Raw genomic sequence first — 21,956 nt, forward strand, 5'->3', positions numbered from 1 at the left:
AGTTGAAAGAAAAACACAAAAACAGGGCATAACAAAGAGATTTCAGGACATAACAAATAAGAAAAATGGAAATGGCTCAAAGATTATAAAACAGGAAAAAAAAAAAAAACAAAAACAAAAGAACTTGTGAGGTTGAACATGGAGGTGAAGATTCACGTGTAGAATGCAGTAGGTTGGTCGTGGCTTGGATCTCTTCGGCGATTCTAGACAGTGATAGACGTGAAGAGGCCGCTGGCTTGGATCTCTCTAAACGCACGTTTAACTGAAATAAAAAGAAAAAAAAGAAAAATAAAAATAAAAGCCACATCACTCTTCGTGTGGTGTACATGGGGAACGAGGCAGATGAGTAGAAGTGCTCAATAAATAAAGGGTTGCCAAGATTTGCCCACACTTACTGCATAACTAGAATGGAACCTCAAATTCCCACTGATGCGAACTAGTTCTATCTCTAACCTTTAAATGAGTATTGCCTCGAAAGTCTAGTGAGATATTATGTTTGAGAAGTGATACAGTTATAAAAAAATTTATAAATTAACATGATTTCATATGATGCATTAAATTTACTTTACAATAAAAATAATTTTACAATCTGACGCATCAAATTATGTTTGTATATTTACTTTTGTGAAATTCTTTTATAGTTAAAACATTTTCATTATATTTTGGATTGCGAGTGCTTTGGCACATGTCTTTATTTAAGAGCTACCCTTCCATTCGAATGGAAAATAAGCCAGAAAGAACCCTTTGTTTCATTCTCCAAAGCCCTATGAACGTAAAACTATGCAAAGGGATTGATTAATTAAAGATTGCTAATGCAAATTAAGCAGAATATAGAGATCCAAATTAGACAAAGCTTATTTCTAATGGAAAATAAGCCAGAAAGAACCCTTTGTTTCATTCTCCAACTCCTGCCTATAGTTGGGTTTTGAAATTTCTTATTTTTTTGTCACTTAGTGATTAAGGAAATGTTTTTAAATGATATTATGAATTTGTTTTAAATGTTTAAGAATAAAAAATAAAAAAATGAAAAAAAAAATGTATTAAAACTTAGAGCATCCTCAATAGATTAGTCAAAGTTAAAAAATGCTTTTGATGAATGTGAGATGTGATGAATTTGACTTTTGGCTATTCCATTCACATAAGTGTGTACATTGAATTATATATTTATTTTTTATATAATAATAAATTAATATTAATTTAATATATTTATTTTTATCATATTTTACCATTTTATTGATTATATGTTAATTAGTAATTATATTCTAATTAAATTATTGGTTAAAAAAATAATATTTTTAATGGTAATTTAATATTAATGATTATAAATATCTAATTAAACTCATCTAAAATTTAATATAAATATCAAAAAATAAATTCAATATAATGTTAATTACCCTTGTTGACAATGATTACTACAGTAAACACTAAAGAAACTGTACGGTTTTTAAAACTGTCGAGAGAAGAGAGATAGAATGTGTTATAAAAATTAAAAAATTAATAAACTAAATATTTATTCATTGAACAGTTTATACCAAATTTAATTTTACTTTTATAAATACCATAGCTAAAAACTAAACTTTATGGATTTGCCTAATTTATTACAGCCAACTTTTCGTTTGTAATAGTCAAATGAGATTCTCTTTTTGCATTTACATATTTCATTGAGAGTGATCTTTTAAGTATTCATCTCGTGCCAGCACTGCTCTTTCTTTTGCGTGCGTGGGGTTACCTTTTCTCCTACTGATCAGCCTCGCCGTAATGTAATTTTCGTATGAGCTATTATGAATGATAAAACGTACGTAAAAAATGTCATGATGGTTGTAGAAGAAGAGATATACCGAGGGCGTGTGTACTTTATCTTAAGGGCAATCGATTGTTGTAGATAACTGAGTGGAAGAGACAAGCATAGCATGGCTTTGTTTTTATGAATTGTGATATTGATGGTGCTGATGTGGGCCACGTGCATGGTTGATGGTGAGAGGGTCCATATCATCATGAGCATGAACAGTCCTAATACGTTGTGCATGTCAATCTTGTAACACGTGTTCTTGTTGCTCTCTAATTCACTAGTTTTTTTTTTTTTTTTAAATTATTATCCCCTCGTGTACGTTTGGAATCTACTGGCGGCTATCAGGCCAAAGAAAAAAAATATATTTTCATTTTATATTATTTTTTATTTCCTTCTCCTAATTAGTCTATTATAAGGAGAGGGAAAAAATCAAGGACCTGTTTGTTTTTCATGATTATTATCAATGCGCTCTCAGAAATTGGTCATGTGAAAAGGTATATAAGCTTATACTTAAATTCATTTACTTTACAATAGTGTTCGCTGGAAATTAATTAATTCTCGATTCGTCAGTATATAAAACTCCAAATACATCCTTCCCGAGTGGTGTTGTTCTAATGATTTGGGGTAGTGACTTTGTCAAGGAGGGTGGGAAGTTGGATAGATAGACTGCAAATGCTGTACCATGGACATAAACACTAGGGAAACCCCATACAGGCTGCATTATTTTGGCCTACAAAAGGGAAACCTCAACCTAGGCCAACCCATGTCTAGCAAGGTATATGCATATGTATAAGACTTGTAAAACTAAGCAAATGTTTTTATCCAACTCCATATTTGCCTTATTATTTTTTTTTTAGTTATTAATATAAAAAAAAAAAGGATAAAAAAATAGAATATTAATATTTCCTAAGAAGGTCACCCATGAAGTTATTTCCATTTTTTTTTTTTTTTTATAGCAAGGTTTACCCATTTTTGAATATATGGAAACTAGAACATATTTTAATATATGGGGGTGGGGAGTCTGATTTCAAAGTTGACTACCGCTACCTTCATGCCATCCCTCAAATAGTAGTGCTAGCCTGCAAGGCGTTTGGTGTTAGTAATTCAAGAAATGAGTAAGAGGTAGTGGTCCTTGTCCTCATCAAATGGCTCGTTCTCTCAATTCAAACAATGCATGATGATGGGTAGGAAGCAGCAGTCCCCCTATTTTTCTGCTACATTCTAAATATAAAGAATCGGGATGTGCATGCATCTCTCTTCTCTACTACACATGTAGCCAGCAATTAAAAAAGTATGCGTATATTTAAGGACAAAACCTTTTCAAAAAATTAAAAAAAAAAAAAAAGGACAAAACGAAAAAAGTCATGATTACTCTCTCTCTCTCTCTCTCTCTCTCTCTCTCTCTCTCTCTCTCTCTCTGTGATAATTCTTGGTGGTTTCTTCTTCTTTTTGACAGCATAAGAAAAATCGTTCTTGCTATTAGTCAGCCATGAAAGTGTATTTTGAAGCATAATCTTAATTAATTGGTTAGTGATACTTATAATAAAAGCATAAAGAAATGAGCAAATCTGACCAGAACTCATATTTTTCCTCCATGATCCTGACTTTAGCTTCTTCCAACAAATAAAAAGCACTGAGTTTAAAAAATAAAAATAAAAATAAAAATAATGAAGCATTTTGGTCCCCATGCATTCTATTGTGAGTGAAGGGACCATGTGAAGTGGCTGAGCTGAATTTGGACAAAATAGCACCACCACCACCGTCATCATTATGATAATACAATACAGTGGACGATAGAGATAGAGATAGAGAGGGGGATTTTGGTGATGATGATGATGGAAGAGAAGAAGATGAAGCCAAAATGGAGGTTCATTTTCCAAATAAATGAGCATGGCTCCGGTACTCAATTACATGAAGAAAAGGGACAAAACAAGGACCTAACTGCATTGACTACACATACTACTCTTCATCCTCATACCCTAGCCTTTAATTTACTTTCCTTCCAGTTTCCTCCTACTCATTCTCTCTTGGCTTTTATTATGACCCACACCAGACTGAATGCCCACATGTGATTTGCTCGTGAATTTTCACATGATATTCCTTCTTTCCAAGTTTGGCCTTGGACGTGTGTGAAAAATAAAAGAACCAAAAAAAGGGAAGAACAGTTAGGCGATAGAAAACTATACATATTCTATTTGCATGCATGGCAATCTTGCCAGCAAGTTTTGGTTTGCTAGTCTCTTCAAATGAATGCAATTAATGACTAGTTAGCAGAGAGAGAAAATTTACATCGTTTGAACTTTGGAGAATCTAGTTTAAGATAACAAAGTGTTGTGTAAAAGCAAGAAGATTGGAAACGCTGGTGTCTGCTTTTCAAACATGACCACCTTTCCCACAACCGACGTTTAAGAATTAGATAAGTCTTCTCTGTCACCGATATAATAATGAAAACAAATCATATCTTTTTGACCACATGCTGTTTATGTTCTCAAGCCAATTATACGACATAGATCTCACGTATATATATACATACATATATGAGAAAATGACCACAAAATGATAGACCCAAAACAGTTTATGATGATAACAACTAGAAAATCAAAATCCGACCGTGATTAGTTTAGTATTAGTATTTACAATTTTATAGACCTTTGTTATTATTCGTTTTAAATTTTGTCATCTCCTTGTATTTATTGATAGTGCACGCATTAAATGGTACTAAAGAATAGTGCTATCACTGATCTGCATCAAAATAGAGAGAGAGAGAGAGAGAGAGAGAGAGAGAGAGAGAGAGAGAGAGAGAGAGAGAGAGAGAGAGAGAGAGAGAGAGAAGATGTTAAATTGTATTTTGAGCTCATAGATTTTTTATGAATCCTGGAGAAAAGAGAGGTTGCCTAGTTTGAAGATTATGTCGAAGTTGTTTTCCACAACAATAATGATAAGAGATATTTGATTAATACACCATATGACCGATTTATTCTCCAAATCTTAAGCCTCTGCGTTAGAGGAAGGATCGAGAGGGTCTTGAAACTGAAGGGAAAGAAACGTTCTAAAATTCAATAAAGTTACTCCAACTTGGAGAGGGTTGCCGTGTAAGTTATATTCTATGTGCCTCCACAGTCCAGCCCCACATGGCACAAAGTTATAATAGTCTTGGGCTCCCAGAGAAAGTAATAAAAAAAAGGCAACAGACTGAAGCTCTGAAGCCATTTCTTCCTCTTCTTCTCCTGCATTCTCCATCTATTGCTGGCCTTTGTAATCATGAGTCCTTTTGCCATCATTGCTATGAAAAGCCTCTCTCTCTCTCTCTCTCTCTCTCTCTCTCTCTCTCTCTCATGTGCAAATACAAACACGATATCACAGGTATACGACTCTTGCTCACAAGTATCGACCTATTTAAAGTCCAAGAACCTGTCGCTTACAACCCACCTTTTCTTTTTCTTTAATCTTAGCTATCATTTTTTCATCTCTTTAGAAAGAACCCCATCCCTTTAGCTCCCTCTGTTTTTATTGTATGTACCTCTCTTTTCTCAAATAGAGAAACGAACTTTTAGGGGGAAACAAGATGTGCATTAACTCCTCATCGATCCCACGTAGTCTTTTGTCGTCTGCTTTTTGCCATCCACGGCTGTCAAAGCGACAGAATCTTCGAGTCGGACGGCTTAGCAGGTTCTTTCATTTACAAATCATCTATCTCTCTCTCTCTCTCTCTCTCTCTCTCTCTCTCACAAAAAAAAACTTTTACATGTAAACTAACAGGAGAAGAAGACTACTGAAAGAAGCAAAAGAGAAGAAAAGCATGGGGCTAGTGAAAGCAGAGATGGAAATCAAGAACTTGAAATTGTACATGGAGAACCGAAGCATCATAGAAGAGAATGAGAAGCTGAGACAGAAAGCTCTGATGCTTCACCAAGAGAACCAGACCCTGTTACTTCAGCTCCAAAAGAAGTTCTCTCAAGAGAAACAGCAACAACATCACTAATATGAAAACATATACTGCTACGAGCTCCTATGCAGAAACAAAAAGATGCCTTGGTTTTTTTTTTTTTTTTTAATCTTTTGAGGGGCTGTCTCAATAACTCCTATGTCCCTTTTTTTTTTTTTTTTTGTTCCTTTTCCTTGTTCTTCTGGTTTAAATTATGTTTTTAATTGAAATAATTAGGGTGGAAGAATAACAAGAAATGGGTTATTAATTATATTAGCCTTTTAAGAGTATTGTATAATACGCATATAATGTAGAATGTTTTGACTATGTATGCTTTTGATTGGTTTTTATAATATGATCTTTGATGCTACGACTCTGGCAAAGGTGATTCCATATAATCTTGTGTCATTGAGTGTTTAGTGAGAATTTGGAGCATCTGGTAATTTTTTCAATTTATTTGTAGGTGGTGTTGGCCTTCGAGAGCTTCAAGTCTAAGAGATTGACGGATTAGATTAGAATAATAATAATAATCATAATAATAACATTTTTGCATCAGACTGATCGTCGTTAAAGTCAACAATAACAGAAATGCTACAGAAAAATAAAAATCCCACCAACGCGTTTTTGCACTTTACCAAAAACACCCCCCAAAACTCCCAAACACTTGTTGAAAATGTGTTTTGAGGAACAAATAGCGCTGAGAAACCATACGAAACATAAAGGAAAAATCTGGTTGCTGTCCCGCATACGGGGACTGTATTACAGTCCTAAATGAAATGGTGTGTTTAATTATTAAACACACCATTTCATTTAGGAGAAAAGAACCCAACCCGTCTTCCCCCTAGGTTAGGTCTTCTCCTTCTTCATTGAATTAAGAGTTCCCTTCCTCTGAAGAAATCACACCGTCCCGAGCCCCTTCATACTGCTGTCGCCGCCGCCGTCTCCACCGCAGCACATAAACGTCGTTGTTTGCTTCCAGAAAATGGGACTATATTGCTGGTAAATCTTTTCTTTCTTCAGTGTTAAATACATTCCTCTATTATCTCAAAAATCATATCCATATCAAACCCTAATCCATTCTCAAAGTTGAAAATTTTTCCCTTTGCGTGAGCTGCAAGGTATAATAGTTGTTTTCTTTAGTTTTCAGCTTCTTAAAATTCATGCTTGTTTTACTTTATATTGTAAAACTACTTTTATTATATAATAGATCTAACGTCATATTATATAAAAATGCATCAGCTTTATTATAATTTTTTTTTTATAAAATCTCATGGTAATTGTATTCTACTCATTTGTAAATTATGTCCTTATTCGAATTGTAGAAGATATTTAAATAAAGAGATTATAAAGTTTTAGATTTGAGTTCGGTGTCTTACTCTATTGGGCTCAAGTGCTTAGGACATAAAAGTGAATGTTTCTCTGTATGCTTCTTTTTCTTTTTCTTTTTCTTTTTCTTTTTCTTTTTTAAAGGAAACATCTTCTTCATTCAAATTACCAACTCATAGCAAATGAATAATACATGAAAAAGCCTCCTTCATGTTTATAATCACATCAGAAACAGAAAAAAGAAAGAGCATTCTGAGCTAGAGTGTGTGCAACAATGTTAATATGTAACAGCCCGTTAGAAATTCAATTGTGAAATTTCTATTAACTTTAGGAATCTCGTGAAAATTCCATAAGTTTTCACGAATCCATTAATCGTATAGGTTTTTGTCTAACTACATAGTTAGTGTTATTATTTACTATGGTATCAGAAGTGTGTTTTTAATTATTGGAGATAGTTAGAAGTGTCAAAATGTATTATGGTTTGTGCCATTAGACTCGGAGGGTTATTTAAAGTCTTATGAAGCAATAACATTTTTTCATATTTTCGGACAAAACATCTGTTCAAAACTGTAGATATTATTGGATAAAAAGAAATATCTTGAGGTAATTTTCATGAATATTATTGGGTAAAAATATTTTGAGTTGATTTTTATAGATATTATTAGATAAAAATATCTTAAGTTGATTTTTTGTAGATACTATTGGATAGAATATTATGAGATAATCTTTTATAGATATTTTGGGTAGGAGAAAACTACACTCAACTCTCAACTCCAGCCTCATCTCTTCCATATCTCATCCATAAGTATCTCCAGCCACCTCTCCCCACGAAATTATCTTCATTTACACTTTCCATTGAAAGAATATCAAACACTCTCTCTCGGACAGCTTTTAGGAGGTCCTTTACACACCCATTTCGAAGCTTTTGTAAGTGTTTTATCATAAAGTCTCCTTCATATAAGTTGTTCCTTTTTTAGTCTAGTTTACATGAATATCTTATTTGCCCCATTTGAAGATCATTTGGTCAATCAAATATTGTGTAAACTTTAGAAAGGTCATTCTGGGAGATAAACTGGAGAATATGTTATAGTTTGGAGTTTTTGACCAAGCTAATGGATAGATATTGGTCCGAAATTTTTATGGAGTATTGTTAACATGTATATGTGACTATTGGTTGAGTATTTTTGCATGATTAAAGGTTTTGATGAAAGATTTTCTTAGATTTAGAAACTTAGAAACTGGAAGAAGAAAAACAGTTTCTGTTTTGAGAAAATTTAACTCTTTGGTGGTCTAAACCTATTCTAATGACTTTAATAATTTTATTTGAGGATCCTAAGTATCTTATATACATGTTATATTATTATTTTGAAGATATTTGATGTTAGTTTCAAAGATATAAAATTTTATGCAAAGAGATATTCAAATAAGCCAAAGTGTGGATATTCTTGGCTAAATTTATGTTTTGGTTAATTTCTAACCATGTGATCTTGAATTAGAAGCTTATATATGTTTTAGGACATCTTTTTAAACCATGTGATGGTTTGGTTTGAAGATCATATATTTATAAGTCATAGATCAAGAGATTTATCAAAACTAGTTGAGGAAAAAGTTTCTGTTTTTGGACTAAGTGTAAAACCAAAAGCTCCAAATGTTATTTTGTGATTTTGGTGACTTTAGTTTGATGATTTAAAGCATGGTTGATGTTAGGATGATATTATGAATATGTTAGAAGTAAGATTTGATTTTTGAAATTCTTGGAGATGTTTTGATTTAAGGTCAAAACTTGTGATTCAAGTGCTTGGATCTTTTTACAAAAAAGTTTGGTGTTAATTATTAGCTTTTTCTAAATGGATGTTTTAAGTATGGTTTTGAATTTAGGATTGGAAGATGTTTGTTGCAAAATTTTGGTTTAAGCATGAGTTTTGAAATTGGAAGGAATTACAACAAAAATCAAGGGAAATGGCCTATGGATGTTTTGGCCATAGTGTGTTCTTCATAGTTGTGTTTTGTTTTAAATTTTTCTGAGTTGATATTTAACTTTAGGACAAAATTTACATAAGGAATGTAAATTTTGGAAACTTTTGGAGTTAGTATGCAAAATCCTTAAGTTATGGGTAAAACGGTCATTTTCCCACATGTAGGGAGTAAAATGAAAATTTTACTCTTTAAGTTAGTATTTTCCATATTTCAAATTATTAGTGATTTAGTTCTAACTTTTAGAATCACTAATTATAGTTCCTCGGGGTCGCACTTGAAGTTTTATAAGAAACGCGGAGATCGAGGTAAGTTAGTTTTTAACTTACTAGCAGTCTACTGTGTAAGTGTGCTAAGTAAAGGAACTACAGTGTATGTATGTGTGTTATCATATATGTCATGCCATGCCAAGTTATCACGTAATTGTCTATTATACAGAATTTATTCTGTCGTCAATTTTTATCTGTTACATAATATATTCTGTCATGTAGGGGTGGGCAGCGGGGCCCCGTTACCCGCTGCCCCGCCCCGTCCCCGCATAGTGCGGGGCGGGGCATCCGCACCGTCAGGGCCGGGGCGGGGCCCCCCGGCCCGTAAGCTGTAACCCCAGCGGGGGCGGGGGACGGGGACGGACCCCCCCGGTCCGTTTTTCCCCCGCCCCGTTACGTATCATATAATATATATATATATATAAACATCAAGCCCTGAAGATGAAAGTGATGAAACGAAGAAACGAAAGTGATGAAACGAAGAAACGAATCGAGGGGAAAAGTGCAGATGAAACCGAGCCGGCAAGTGACGTTCTCGAAGCGGAAGGGCGGGCTGATGAAGAAGGCTCGCCGCTCGCGAACTCGCCGTGCTCTGCGACGTGGAACTCGCGAACTCCCTTCCCCCTCCCCCCCGCGTCCGAGACCCCGAAACCCATACCCAGAAAGTTTCTCCCTCCTCCCTCCCCTCCCCTCCTCCCTCTGCCACGCCGGACGCACGCCGTCCCTCCTCCCTCTGCCACGCCGTCCCTCCTCTCTCTGCCACACCGGACGCACGCCCAGAAGGGGGGTGCGGGGGGCCGGACGGACTGCCCCCCCACCCCGTACCCCGTCATGCGGGACGGGGTACCCCGCCCCCGCACACCGGAGGCGGGGGACGGGGGGGATTTTCCCCATCCGCCCCATGCGGGGGCGAGGGGCGGGGGGGTGGCTACCCCGCACCGTATGGTGCTGGTAGCACCCCTACTGTCATGTATTACTGTACCATACAAGTACGTCATGCTAAGTACGTCATCTATTACATGTATGTCAAGTCATGTAATATTCACTGTTGCAAGTATGTCATGTTAAATATGTTGTCTATTATATGTTATGCAATGTTACGAAATATTTCTATTTCAAGTTGGTCATGTATTTCAACTTATATTCAAGTCACATTATGTTACGTCGGGGCTTCAGTCATTTCATATTTCAATCACGTTTCATCTTGATTACTTATGTATGGGGTCACAGCAATTGTGATGCATACACTATGTGAGACACAGTAATTGTGACACGTAAAATACATGGGGCCACAACAATTGTGGAGTATGTATTTTTCATGTTAAGTCAAGTTTGTGTAGAATACATGGGGCCACAATAACTGTGGAGTATGTATTTACACGTAGAATACATGGGGCCACAACAACTGTGGAGTATGTATTTACACGTAGAATACATGGGGCCACAACAACTGTGGAGTATGTATTTTTCATGTTAAATCAAGTTTGTGTAGAATACATGGAGCCACAACAACTATGGAGTATGTATTTTTCATGTTAAGTCAAGTTTGTGTAGAATACATGGGGCCACAACAACTGTGGAGTATGTATTTTTCATGGTAAGTCAAGTTTCAGATCAAGTTCATGTCAAGTCAAGTTCAGTTCATGTTTCAATTTAAGTTATGTCAATTATGCTATGTTGCAGCTAAGTTATGTTTTAATTACTTATGAATTTGATTATGCATTTATGTTTTTACTGTCATGCATGCATCATTAGCTTGTGTGGAAGTTTTTTGTTAACTTACTGAGATTTGTAATCAAATCTCACTTTGGTAGTCCCAACTACCATTCCCCCCGAATGGTAGATCTTGTTACAGGACCTAAAGGAGAATCAGGAGCTGATCAACTAAACACAGATGACTAAGCAACGGTGCGACGTCAATGTTAATATAGTAGTTAACGTAAATTACTACTTGTACAATGGAGTTGCATCTTTAGTACTTTTTGGATCATAACCATTTTGGACTAGTGTTGTGATCTATTCAATGGGTCTTTATGTATGAAGTATGTTTTAAGCATTTGGGATATTTTCAATTTGGTGCATGGTATTGCTAAAGAAAAAAATTATCCGCTGCGAGTATTGCATAATGTTAGATGCATGTTAGGAACATTGCATCTAATATGTCATGAACGGGAGCAGGTAACCTTGCGTTGCATGTCTCGACGCTTTAAATGTCCGTCCGATCCCAAACGGAATTTGGGGGCGTCACATAATATCCCTCTTGACATGGTGTACATACCAATGAGCAAAGGACTGTAATTGGTTTTTGATATCACTGACAAGCAATCCTGCTTCTGACCATCCTATAACTCTTCCCATTGAATTGCTTGGACAATCTGAAGTGAATCCCCTTCTAAAATGATCTTGCTGATGAGTCCCAATTGTAGGCCTAACTTGACAACCTCAAAAGCTCTAGCAGCGTCTGCCAACAAAGGATTATGGAACAAGGACATGTTTTGTCTCATAGCTACAAAAACCAACCCACTAGGATACCTACTCCCACTTTACAATTAATCTTATCCACAGTTTATCTTGAAATAATTTTTAGGAGGGGGAGTCCAGCTTTGAACCACCATATTGATTGAATTAGAATGCTCAGGTTTCTGGGAATTTAGTTTTTTCATCATCTGCAAATCCTCACTTGCCTATCACGTTTGGATGCTTGAACTCAGGGTGCTTGAACTCATTTTGGAATACCACCATGTTCATTCCGTACTATATTCTCTGTATGATTTTATTTATTTAAAAGAAAAAAGGAAAATTCTATATGCCTTGCCCCACTAAGTCAAAGAACTAGATTCTTATAACTAGAATAAATAAGGAAATAAATTGGTGATTATAAATTGGGTTCTGAGAAAATATGTCCCACTTAAGAAAAAAAATTAGATTCCAAAAATCAAATAAATAAATAAACATCGATTTGGTTCTAGCAAGAGGAAGGGATAAGACTTGTGATTTGCTAGATAAAATATAACCATGCTTTTCTCTATCTTTTTTGCCTTAACCTTATTTTCTCCTTCTTTTCTTGCTTCTATGTTGGCAATTCGGCTTGACCCAAACTCAGCAGTGGTTTTCTTTTGGGCTGGCCACAATAATGTAGAAGATGGCTCTTATTTGTCTAGTGTGAGTGTTCAGAGGGAAATGAGTGAAAGAAATTTTGAGGATTGTGAAAGGACGATGGGAGGGCTTAAAATATTCTAATCCAATGCTCCATTTTCAACATCAACTTAGGCTAAGCCTCCGTGCTCTTCATACATGTTTTGATTACTTTTTGATAAGTAACAAGTTTTGATTATGTACCTTGCAGCAGGAGCTTATGTCCACTGTGTCATTCGGTAATTCTTGTGTTTTTTTTTTTTTTTATAGATCCTTCCTTGTTAGTGCATGAAAATAAGAGGCATGATGAACTTGTAAACATCATCTTTAAATCAGGAGACCAATGAAACTTAAAATCCTAAATATAGAGGTGTCCATTCATTGGTATGCAATACAATCAGTTTTGTAAATGCTGTAACTTACAGTTGATATGCAATGCAATGCAGTGAGTTTTGTAAAGTTTTGATATGTAATGTCTTCATCATATGCTTCATCATCTTTGAACACCCCTCCAAAATGTTTATGCGAAGAGATGGTACGTCTAAAATTGTCGAACACTCCTAGAAATCCAAGGCGACCTTTTTATTCATGTCCAAATTACAATAAAGAGGTAAATACTAATTAGTTAGTCTTGTTTGTGCAGCATTTTTGAAGACCTTGAACTTGGCATTATGTAATTAGTTAGTCTTGTTTGCTGCAGGGAAGGCCATATTGTGAGTACTTTTTATGGGCAAACATTGGAGTAGAAAATGAAGCAAAAGTTGTTTGCGAAAGAGAACGTGACCTCCAAGAGAGAAAAGAAGAACTCCAAAAGTGGCAAGATGAACTCCAAAAGTGGGAGGAAGAACTCCAAAAAAGGGAGGAAGAACTACAAAATGATCGGGAACTTGCACGCAACAGTCCAAATTGCATGTATTGGGGACTTGCAATCTTAATATTTTGTTGTTGGATAGGATCAAGAACAATTACAGATTAAGTAATTGAGTATAAAAAATGTGTAATATTGTTAACTAGGTTGTAATAGATTGGTTTGCCACTTTTATCAATATTGTACAAGGGACAAACCGAGTAGTTGTGTATGAACTTTATCAATATTGTTATCCTATGTGAACTTTATCAATATTGTTATGCTTCAGACAAATACGATTGCTATGAATTCAATATAAAAATGAAAATGATCATCCTATAACTTTATCAATTTGAAAGAATCCATCCTGTAATATGAAAATGACCATACCATAATATATTGAAAATGACAATTTTGTAATAACTTCTTACCCATAAAATGGTTCAAATATCCAACTTCACAACAAAGTTTAAGTTTTACAAAAATATAAAACCACATCATATAGCTAATGAAAGGTACAAGTTCTTAACATATTCAATCAACTATTACAATCTATAACTTCTTCAAATCTATTCCTTCTTTCATCAATCATCAACGGGGCCTGTCATTTTGGAGTTCTTTCATCAATCATCAAGGGGTTCCCTATTTCGAAGTTCACCTGCAAGTAGTAAGAAATATTTAAAATCATGCAAACTATAGAGCATTTGAGCATTCGGATTGAAGATAGATGCAATAGGGAACATTATTTAAACGCTTACTTGAGAAACCACGCTTTGTTGTGTAGCAGGCAGTTGCGATGGTGCTACCGAATCAACGGAGTTTAATACATCTTGAGCATGTGATGTTGCCTATATTTGAATAGATAGAAAATATATTTAAAATCATTTAAATGTATTAAAACTATATCAAAATCACTTTCTTTAAATCTTCTCACATTAAGTCTCTGTCGCTTGCCACCAGCCTTTTTATTTTTGGTTTGCAATTTCTCTATTGTAGGTTGTTTTCTCTTTGATGGCGGCCTCCCTTTACCTCTAATAACACGAGGACTTAACACTTTTTTCGAACTTCCAGTTTCTGCATGAATGGAAGTATGAGTGCTTGCAACTGTTGCCTGAGGCTTTGACTTAGTATAAATCGAATTTATTGCCTTAAGCTTCTCTGTCATGTCTAGGGAATTATCTTCACTTTCACATGCATTTGTAGCTACTTCGTAACATAATTTTATCAAACCTGAATACCGAGTAGCAGCTGGTTTACCACTTAAGTCATCGTAACTACTTCGAATGAGAGCATATCTACGTTTAATGTCCTTCCTCCATCTCTCCATAATATACTTTTCTGGCAACACTTGGACATCCCTTACGGCGAAAATAAAAAGAATGTGTCTACAAATAATACCTCTCATCTCAAATAGTCCACACATGCACTTCGCCTCACACTCATCTTCATTGAAGTACGCCTGCAAAGTTGACTTCTTGATACCGTCTTCAACTTCCCTTTGGTCATTAACTTGATACGTGGTAATCGCCCCTTCTGTTTTTATAATAACACAGTGAGAGTAGATAATTCCCATTATTTCTGCCTGCACTTCCTTAAATTTCGAATTCATGTACACTGCTTGAAATTTTTTCTCTAAAGGTAAAAGAGATATACAAGGTACTGTGCAATTGAATGAGTGAAAATCTGCTGCCATCTCATTCTCTACTTTCTTCCTCAATGCATTGTCGAATTGATCGACGAATTCTTTCAACGTAGTCCCTGAATGTACATGTTCATCAAAGAATGCATTCATGCTCTCACTCCTCTGAGTTGTGCTCATCCCAGCCCAAAATGTATTTTTCAAGTATACGAGAACCCAATACTTCCGCTCAGCATACAAACTTTGAAGCCATGCATTTTCCTTCAAATTGTAAGTGTCAATAAACACCTCCCAATACTTCTCAAACTCGTCAGAAGTCTGATAATCATAAACACATCTCTGCAATACACTTTTCAAACCATACTTAAATTCAGCATATGAGCCCAACTTCTCTGGTAGTTTTCTCATTATATGCCACAAACAGTATCTATGCCGGGTATTTGGAAATACTATTGCAATAGCATTTTTCATAGCCCTGTCTTGATCAGTGATAATAGCTTTTGGCGCCCTTCCATGCATACATTTCAACCAAGTGTCAAATAACCAAACAAATGTTTCAGTGTTTTCACTTGATATCAACCCTGCTCCTAAAAGTATTGACTGTCCATGGTGGTTAACACCCACAAACGGGGCAAATGGCATGCAATATCTATTTGTTAGGTATGTTGTATCAAATGTCACAACATCTCCAAAATACTCATATGCTGCCCTGCTGCGTGCATCGGCCCAAAAGACATTTTTTAATCGACCATCATCATCCAAATTCATCGATGAGTAGAACCCATCATTCTTATACTGCATCCTCTCAAAATAACCACGAAGTGCATCAGCACTTCCTTTACCAAGTCTAAGGTGTCGAGCCTTGTCAATATAATTCCTTGCATCTTTTTCAATAAAAGGAAGTTTCTCAAAACCACCAGCTTCAACAACCAATGCGTTAAAACTTTTAGACATACCTATGCATGCCTTGTCGTTAATATCTAACTGCCTCTTGACGGAATCATCAATTGCGCGATTACATCTAAAAAATCTTGCCTTTTGTGGACTTAACCCATGGTTATGTGCATTGTAGACAGTAGTTATCCGTAAGACACCATCAGCCAAAACTACATTAATTCTCGCCTTACAATCAGTTTTTGTTGTTGGGCGTGGTTTAGAAATATTGGTAACACGTTTCCTTGCCTTACCACCACGGGCACAACCGAGTGTTACATATCTAACACTCCCATCATCTTCCCTCTTACTTCTTTGCGTCATTGTGCCGAATCCAGCCTGTCTCCCATATTGCTTGTAGTAATAAATTAGTTCTTTCTCAGTTTTAAAGAACATCCCCGGCGTTGGCTCTGGAACCCCATTATCATCATTTCCCGTTGTTGGTTCTGAAGCCCCATCATCATCATTTCCCGACGTTGGCTCTGAAACCCCATCATCATCATTTCCCGTTGCTGGCTCTAAAACCACATCTCCATCATTTCCCAACTCTGGCTCTAAAACCACATCATCATCATCATTCCCCAGCACTACACCATGATTATCAGTCAATATCTCATCATTTCTCACATTTGGGGTATCCATATAATTATTGCTTTCTGAAAAAAATAACGATCGCCTAGTAGATGTGCATTCTTCCCCTTCTTCCATTTCAGAGTTAATCTTGATATATTTAAAGCACAACATTAAAGACAAAAATTATATTAATTCATATTAGAGTCCAAGCAAAATATAGACTTAAATAAATTTAAAATATACAATATATTGGAGGTCCTTTAGGCTATTCTTGATGTACTATCAAAAGTAAAATTATATTAATTCATATTAGAGTCAAACTTTCAAATTAACTAAAAATAATAAAATATTAATTCATATTTGGATAGGGCCCCTAATTTCTCTTTTTAGTTCCTGCAAGTAAGAAATAAATGGCCATTAAAGTGAGAGAAAACATACAACTTTATAATTCTTTTGTACTACATGCGTAAGCTAAGTAAATTACCTATTTTCTAAATTTCAATAATTTCAGTAAGTTAGATCCTTATACTAGAGATGAGCCATAAATCTGGAAACTACCTCAACTTGCTCTTTATCCCAATAAACCCATAAAATCTCACGAAGTGAAAATAGAGCCACAAAAACAAATAGAGCCATAAAATCATTGTGCAAATGGAGCCACAAAATCCATAGAGCCACAAAATCCGAGCCATTGCAAGCAGAGAAAAAGTGTGCAGCAATGAAAACCAGAGAAAATAGACAGCAACTACAAACAATGAAAACCAGATGGTGGATGATTTAGTCCGTTAACTACAAACTTCCAACAATGAAAACCACAGAAAAATACCCAGCAACTACAAACAATGAAAACCAGAGAAAATAGACAACAACTACAAACAATGAAAACCAGATGGTGGATGATTTAGTCCGTTAACTACAAACTTCCAGCAATGAAAACCACAGAAAAATACCCAGCAACTACAAACAATGAAAACCAGAGAAAGATAGCCAACATCTACAAGAAATGAAAACCAGACGAGTCCGAAATAAATCCTGCAAGTCCTCTTCGGCAGGAAAAATTACTGTTAACTTCGTCGGCAGTCGATGGTCGATGGTGGAGGTCGGTCTGTCGATGGTGGATGGAGGGTGGTCGCCAATGGTGGAGGAGAGGGTCGTTCAAATCGGGGCCTGCAGCAGCACGGTAGAGGGAAAAGAGTCAACCGGATTCAAGCTTGTGATTTAAATACGGGGCTTTGCTTCATATTTAGGTTGAAGGAAGGGTATTTTAGTCAATTAACACTTTAAGTTGGCGATGATTTAGTCATTTTATGTACTAGGACTGCAATACAATCCCCTTAAGGGGACTGTATATAGAACGACCCAAACATAAATGCTATAACACCGAAACATCCTTGAACTAAAGGGCTGGGCTGCTCACTTTGTTTTGTAATATCATATACAAATATAACAGGTCTAGAAGACTAGAACCCAGTTTCCATTCTAGTCAGCTTAAATTATGCTAAACTGGGCCAAGGCCCAAGTGTGCAGCTCTTAAATACTTTGAACGAGACGAACAACATGCAAATATTTCGGTGACATCGAGCTCATGAGCACGATTGAATAAAAATGAGTGATAAAAAATTAATAAAATTATTATAAAAGTTAAAAATTTAAAATTGAAAAGTATTTAATCATATTTAGAATCGAAATGTTTGAGAATATTATAAATATGTTATTTTGAGGCCTTATAGCAATGACCACTAGCCATTAGGTCAATTACCACGACTAATCAGTACTATCATAGGAAGCAACAACCACCAACTCACTCAGAGCTACAAGAGGTAAACCAGTCCCAATATCCCATAGGAATTATACTTATAGCTGTAATTAAATGTCACAAATATGGTGCCATAATTTAAAAATATGAAAAGAAAAGAGAGAGAGAGAGAGAGAGAGAGAGAGAGAGAGAGAGAGAGAGAGAGAGAGAGAGAGAGAGAGAGACTCATAACTAGCACTTCAAAATCCAAGACAAGGCTCTAGAGCATGAAAAACAGACAAATACAGAGACCAAACAAAACATTCTAATACCGAGAGACTAGTATAAAGTCATCGTCTTCAAGAACCTTAACATCCTGTTCTCCAACAAAATTCTCCCGGCCAATCTCCTCTACCAAGTTAACAAACTCTACCCTCTTTGCCAGAGGAAGAGGTACATATGGGAGCCTGAAAACTGGCCTCACTACTCCAAGTTGAGCAAGAGCTGTGTTTAAGCCAATGGGATTTGGCTCATGGAAAAGCCATTCAATCAGAGGCATGAGCTTTGCATTCAGTGAAGGGTTCTTTCCTCTGAACATTAGTTCCTGCATTAAACCTGGAACCAAGTTGCTAGCAACAGATATCACCCCAGTTGCCCCATGGCTCCATCTAGCATCATGGCATTGATCATCATTCCCACTCCACACCACTATCTTGCTCTTCGTATACTGTTCAACTCTATCATTTCCAACACACTCCTTAACACCAGCCAAGTTGGCACTCTGGGATACAGTGTGAATCACAAGCGGGGGAATATCTTGGCCAGTCCGTGAAGGCACATTGTATATGATGGTGGGGCCCATAGATAGAACACTTTCGAAGTGAGAAACCATACCCTCCAGGGAGGTTTTACCATAATAAGGATTAATGTGAAGGGCAGCATGCATTCCAACAGCAAAACCCTGTTCAGAGGCATGAATTGCTTCCCTTGTCGAATTGCTACCAGTGTTTCCAATTACCTTAATTGACCCACCAAAACAGTTAACGGTGTGCCCAATAAGCATTATATGTTCATCCCAGCTCATCAATTGGCCTTCACCAGTTGTGCCCCCAACAATAACTCCTTCAGCACCATTGACAATCTGCATGTTCACCAAGTCATCATATGCTTCTAGATCAAATCTACCATCAGGTAGGTATGGAGTTTTGATTGCTGTTATCAATCTAAGAGACTTTATATCCTCTGCTGATGTCCTGCAACATAGTAAGGGCATAAATAGCAATCTAGGGTGACACAAACTATTTATTTGAAATTAACTTAGAATTTACCATCATCCCGATTTGCCGACAGGGTTAGAGTTAACGTGGTACCCCATAGAAATGAACCAGCACAAAAGCACGCTAATCTACAATTTGTGCACACTTTTTTTTTTAACAAGTCACAATTTGTACACACTTACCGGTACACTAAAAGCAATCAGATACTAAAACCTGAAGTTTTTACATTTTACTCGATGCACGCTGCTTAAAAAGCCTCCATATTAGTGTTTGCAGTACACAGTGCTAAATACTTATGTGATGCCTCAGTTATTGGAACTTAGAATCTTTACTTGAACAATTTGGGAATAAAGTGTATGTGCATAATTCAAGCTTTTATCTTTGAAAAAAACACTTCTTAAGGCTTTAGAAATACAGAACGCACATGATATAGAATTTTTTTCTAAGCTCTTTCCTGAGAACTTCATAAAAAAAGAACTATTTTCCATTAAAATATAAGTACATTATATATAGACTGCACATTAGAAGATGAAAATGCGTGTTTTGTTTGATAACTTACCTATTTTTAACCTCCAAACTGCGCATTGGAAGATGAAAATTAGGTATTACAGCGGCTTGCGGAGACCTCCACTTTGCATTCCTACCTCATAGCAATAGAGAAAAGAACGTAAGCAAACTAAGCAAAACAGAGTATGTGAAAAGAATAATTGGCATATTTATACTTAGCATTAGACTTCAGCCAAAAGACAGTCCTGGGTACAATATATGGAAACCCACCCTGTATATATTAATTACATGTACAAAAAAAATTGAGTAAAACATGTAGAAAACAAGAACATTAGGTTTGAAAATGAATTAATTGTACAATAGAAAATGTGGCCAAGCAGAAATTGCATTTCATTTTATTCTCAAGATTGAGGTCTAATGCTAAACGCAGCAATCCTTGTAACTTGAAAAAGGGTTGAAAGAAGGTCAATGAACCTCGATTCAAAATGATATCTTTACGTGCCAAAGCACATTAAAAAAAAAATTACCAAATTTTTTTTCCAGATACTGGCATTAAAACCAATATCCATGTGAATTACTAGCAAAGTAAATTCTTTGTGGGAACATCAACAAAACACGTATGGACATGGTGCAGAAGATTTATCCTGTATCGTAGTAACTAACAAACAAATATCTGAAAGCAGCACACGGACTAAACAAGGCTGAATAAAACCCGCACTAGCAGAAATCATCAAAGTGGATCCAAGCAATGTGACAGACTGACCCCCGTAACGTTAAAGAAGAGGAAAATAACAGATATTCTCCATTTAGTTTGTGTTACTCAAACCATTCCATTGATTAATAAATGATACAAAAAGGAAACAAAGCCAATAAAAGCCTCGCGTGAGATAGTTCATATGAATATTTTTTGATCGGAATAATATATATATATATGAAAATATATTATAATCGATTAAAAATTAACATATATCTAACTGCACACTAAAAGAATTGATTAATCTATCGGATTAACCTCGTATAATTATCGCCACAGTTGGGACGCGGAGACTGGAGAGCAGAGCCCTTCAGACACAAGGTAGCCATATTTTTTTCGACAACAGCTAGCGAGCAAACCCGGATCCGATTACCGGATTGATCCTATCCGAATAACAAAGATTCGAACAAGAGAATCTCAAAAGGGGATCCGAAAAGGCGTGAGTTGAATCAAAGGCGAGTACGAGAAGTGAGTTGAGCGAGGGCAGAAGTGGGATTTTCAGTGAATGGTGATGGGAATAACGGTGGTGGAAATGTCGATGGCGAGGGTCGTGGGGAAGGGGGTTTGGTTGAGGAGGCTGACGGAGCTGCGGTGGGCCATGCCTTCGGATTGAGGAGAACGAGTGGTGAGATTCGTTTCGGGGAGGGAGGGCAGGAGGGAGTAACAAAAACGGTGGCTGCTAAGTGCTAAAGACTATGGTCCCTTGTACGTTTTTCTTTAGGGTTTTCTTATCCGGAGGCGGACTGAGAACAGGTGACTGGATAGGTACAGTGTACACGGGGCTTCACTACTTCCTTGAGACGTAACATCCGGTAGTAAATTTGTAATGCTGACGCGTGTAACACTGCTTTCGTAGATGAAATGAGTATTGGAGTTGTCAAGGTTTCAAATACGAACTACAGTATTTTTAAGGCTTTTGTAATATTTAGAGATTTATTGTTGGTCTAAAAAAATGATATTTTATTTTAAAAATTAGTGTGACGTACGGTCACTTATATATATTCATTAAATATTTTATAAATATGATTAGTTACATCAATTTTTTTTAATATTTAATTAATCATATTAATAAAATATATATAAAAATGATTGCATACGAAATTTTTATATTTTAAAATATCATATTCACTTACTCTGTAATATTTACTCTTTTTCATTTTCAAAAGTGATATATTCATTAATATGTAGTTAGTGAAGTTGTAAAATATAAAAAAATAAAAAATATTATTATTGAAAAATAATATTATATTATTATTTTGATTAATTTAATATA

The 21,956-nt window shown here is 35.8% G+C and overlaps 2 protein-coding genes and 1 long non-coding RNA gene across 5 annotated transcripts; 1 reads left to right on the top strand and 2 right to left on the bottom strand.

Annotated features, from left to right (window-relative positions):
* Positions 1–5,774: 5,774 nt before the first annotated feature.
* On the top strand, positions 5,775–13,277 carry LOC122286641. Its single transcript, XR_006233961.1, has 2 exons — positions 5,775–6,713; positions 12,865–13,277. It is a non-coding gene; the product is annotated as an uncharacterized LOC122286641 (long non-coding RNA).
* A 1,035-nt stretch (positions 13,278–14,312) lies between these two features.
* On the bottom strand, positions 14,313–16,479 carry LOC122301131 (protein FAR1-RELATED SEQUENCE 5-like). Its single transcript, XM_043112241.1, has 2 exons — positions 14,413–16,479; positions 14,313–14,339 (listed from the first exon to the last, which is right to left on the bottom strand). The coding sequence occupies exons 1-2, from the start codon at positions 16,477–16,479 to the stop codon at positions 14,313–14,315; spliced, it is 2,094 nt and encodes a 697-aa protein (XP_042968175.1).
* A 1,752-nt stretch (positions 16,480–18,231) lies between these two features.
* LOC122286652 (4-hydroxy-tetrahydrodipicolinate synthase, chloroplastic-like) lies at positions 18,232–21,477 on the bottom strand. 3 transcript variants are annotated; one of them, XR_006233988.1, is made up of 4 exons: positions 20,942–21,477; positions 19,982–20,062; positions 18,391–19,398; positions 18,232–18,354 (listed from the first exon to the last, which is right to left on the bottom strand). XR_006233988.1 is itself a non-coding variant. In XM_043095432.1 (3 exons), exons 1-3 carry the CDS (start codon positions 21,010–21,012, stop codon positions 18,471–18,473), a joined length of 1,080 nt encoding a protein of 359 aa, XP_042951366.1. In that variant the 5' UTR covers positions 21,013–21,477; the 3' UTR covers positions 18,232–18,470. The 3 variants fall into 3 exon arrangements, 1 of the variants encoding a protein (XP_042951366.1); XR_006233982.1 differs by having other exon boundaries at positions 18,232–18,317; positions 18,365–19,398; XM_043095432.1 differs by having other exon boundaries at positions 18,232–19,398.
* Between the last annotated feature and the right edge of the window lie 479 nt (positions 21,478–21,956).

Source organism: Carya illinoinensis, chromosome 1 (assembly GCF_018687715.1).
Source record: "Carya illinoinensis cultivar Pawnee chromosome 1, C.illinoinensisPawnee_v1, whole genome shotgun sequence".
Lineage (NCBI taxonomy): Eukaryota > Viridiplantae > Streptophyta > Magnoliopsida > Fagales > Juglandaceae > Carya > Carya illinoinensis.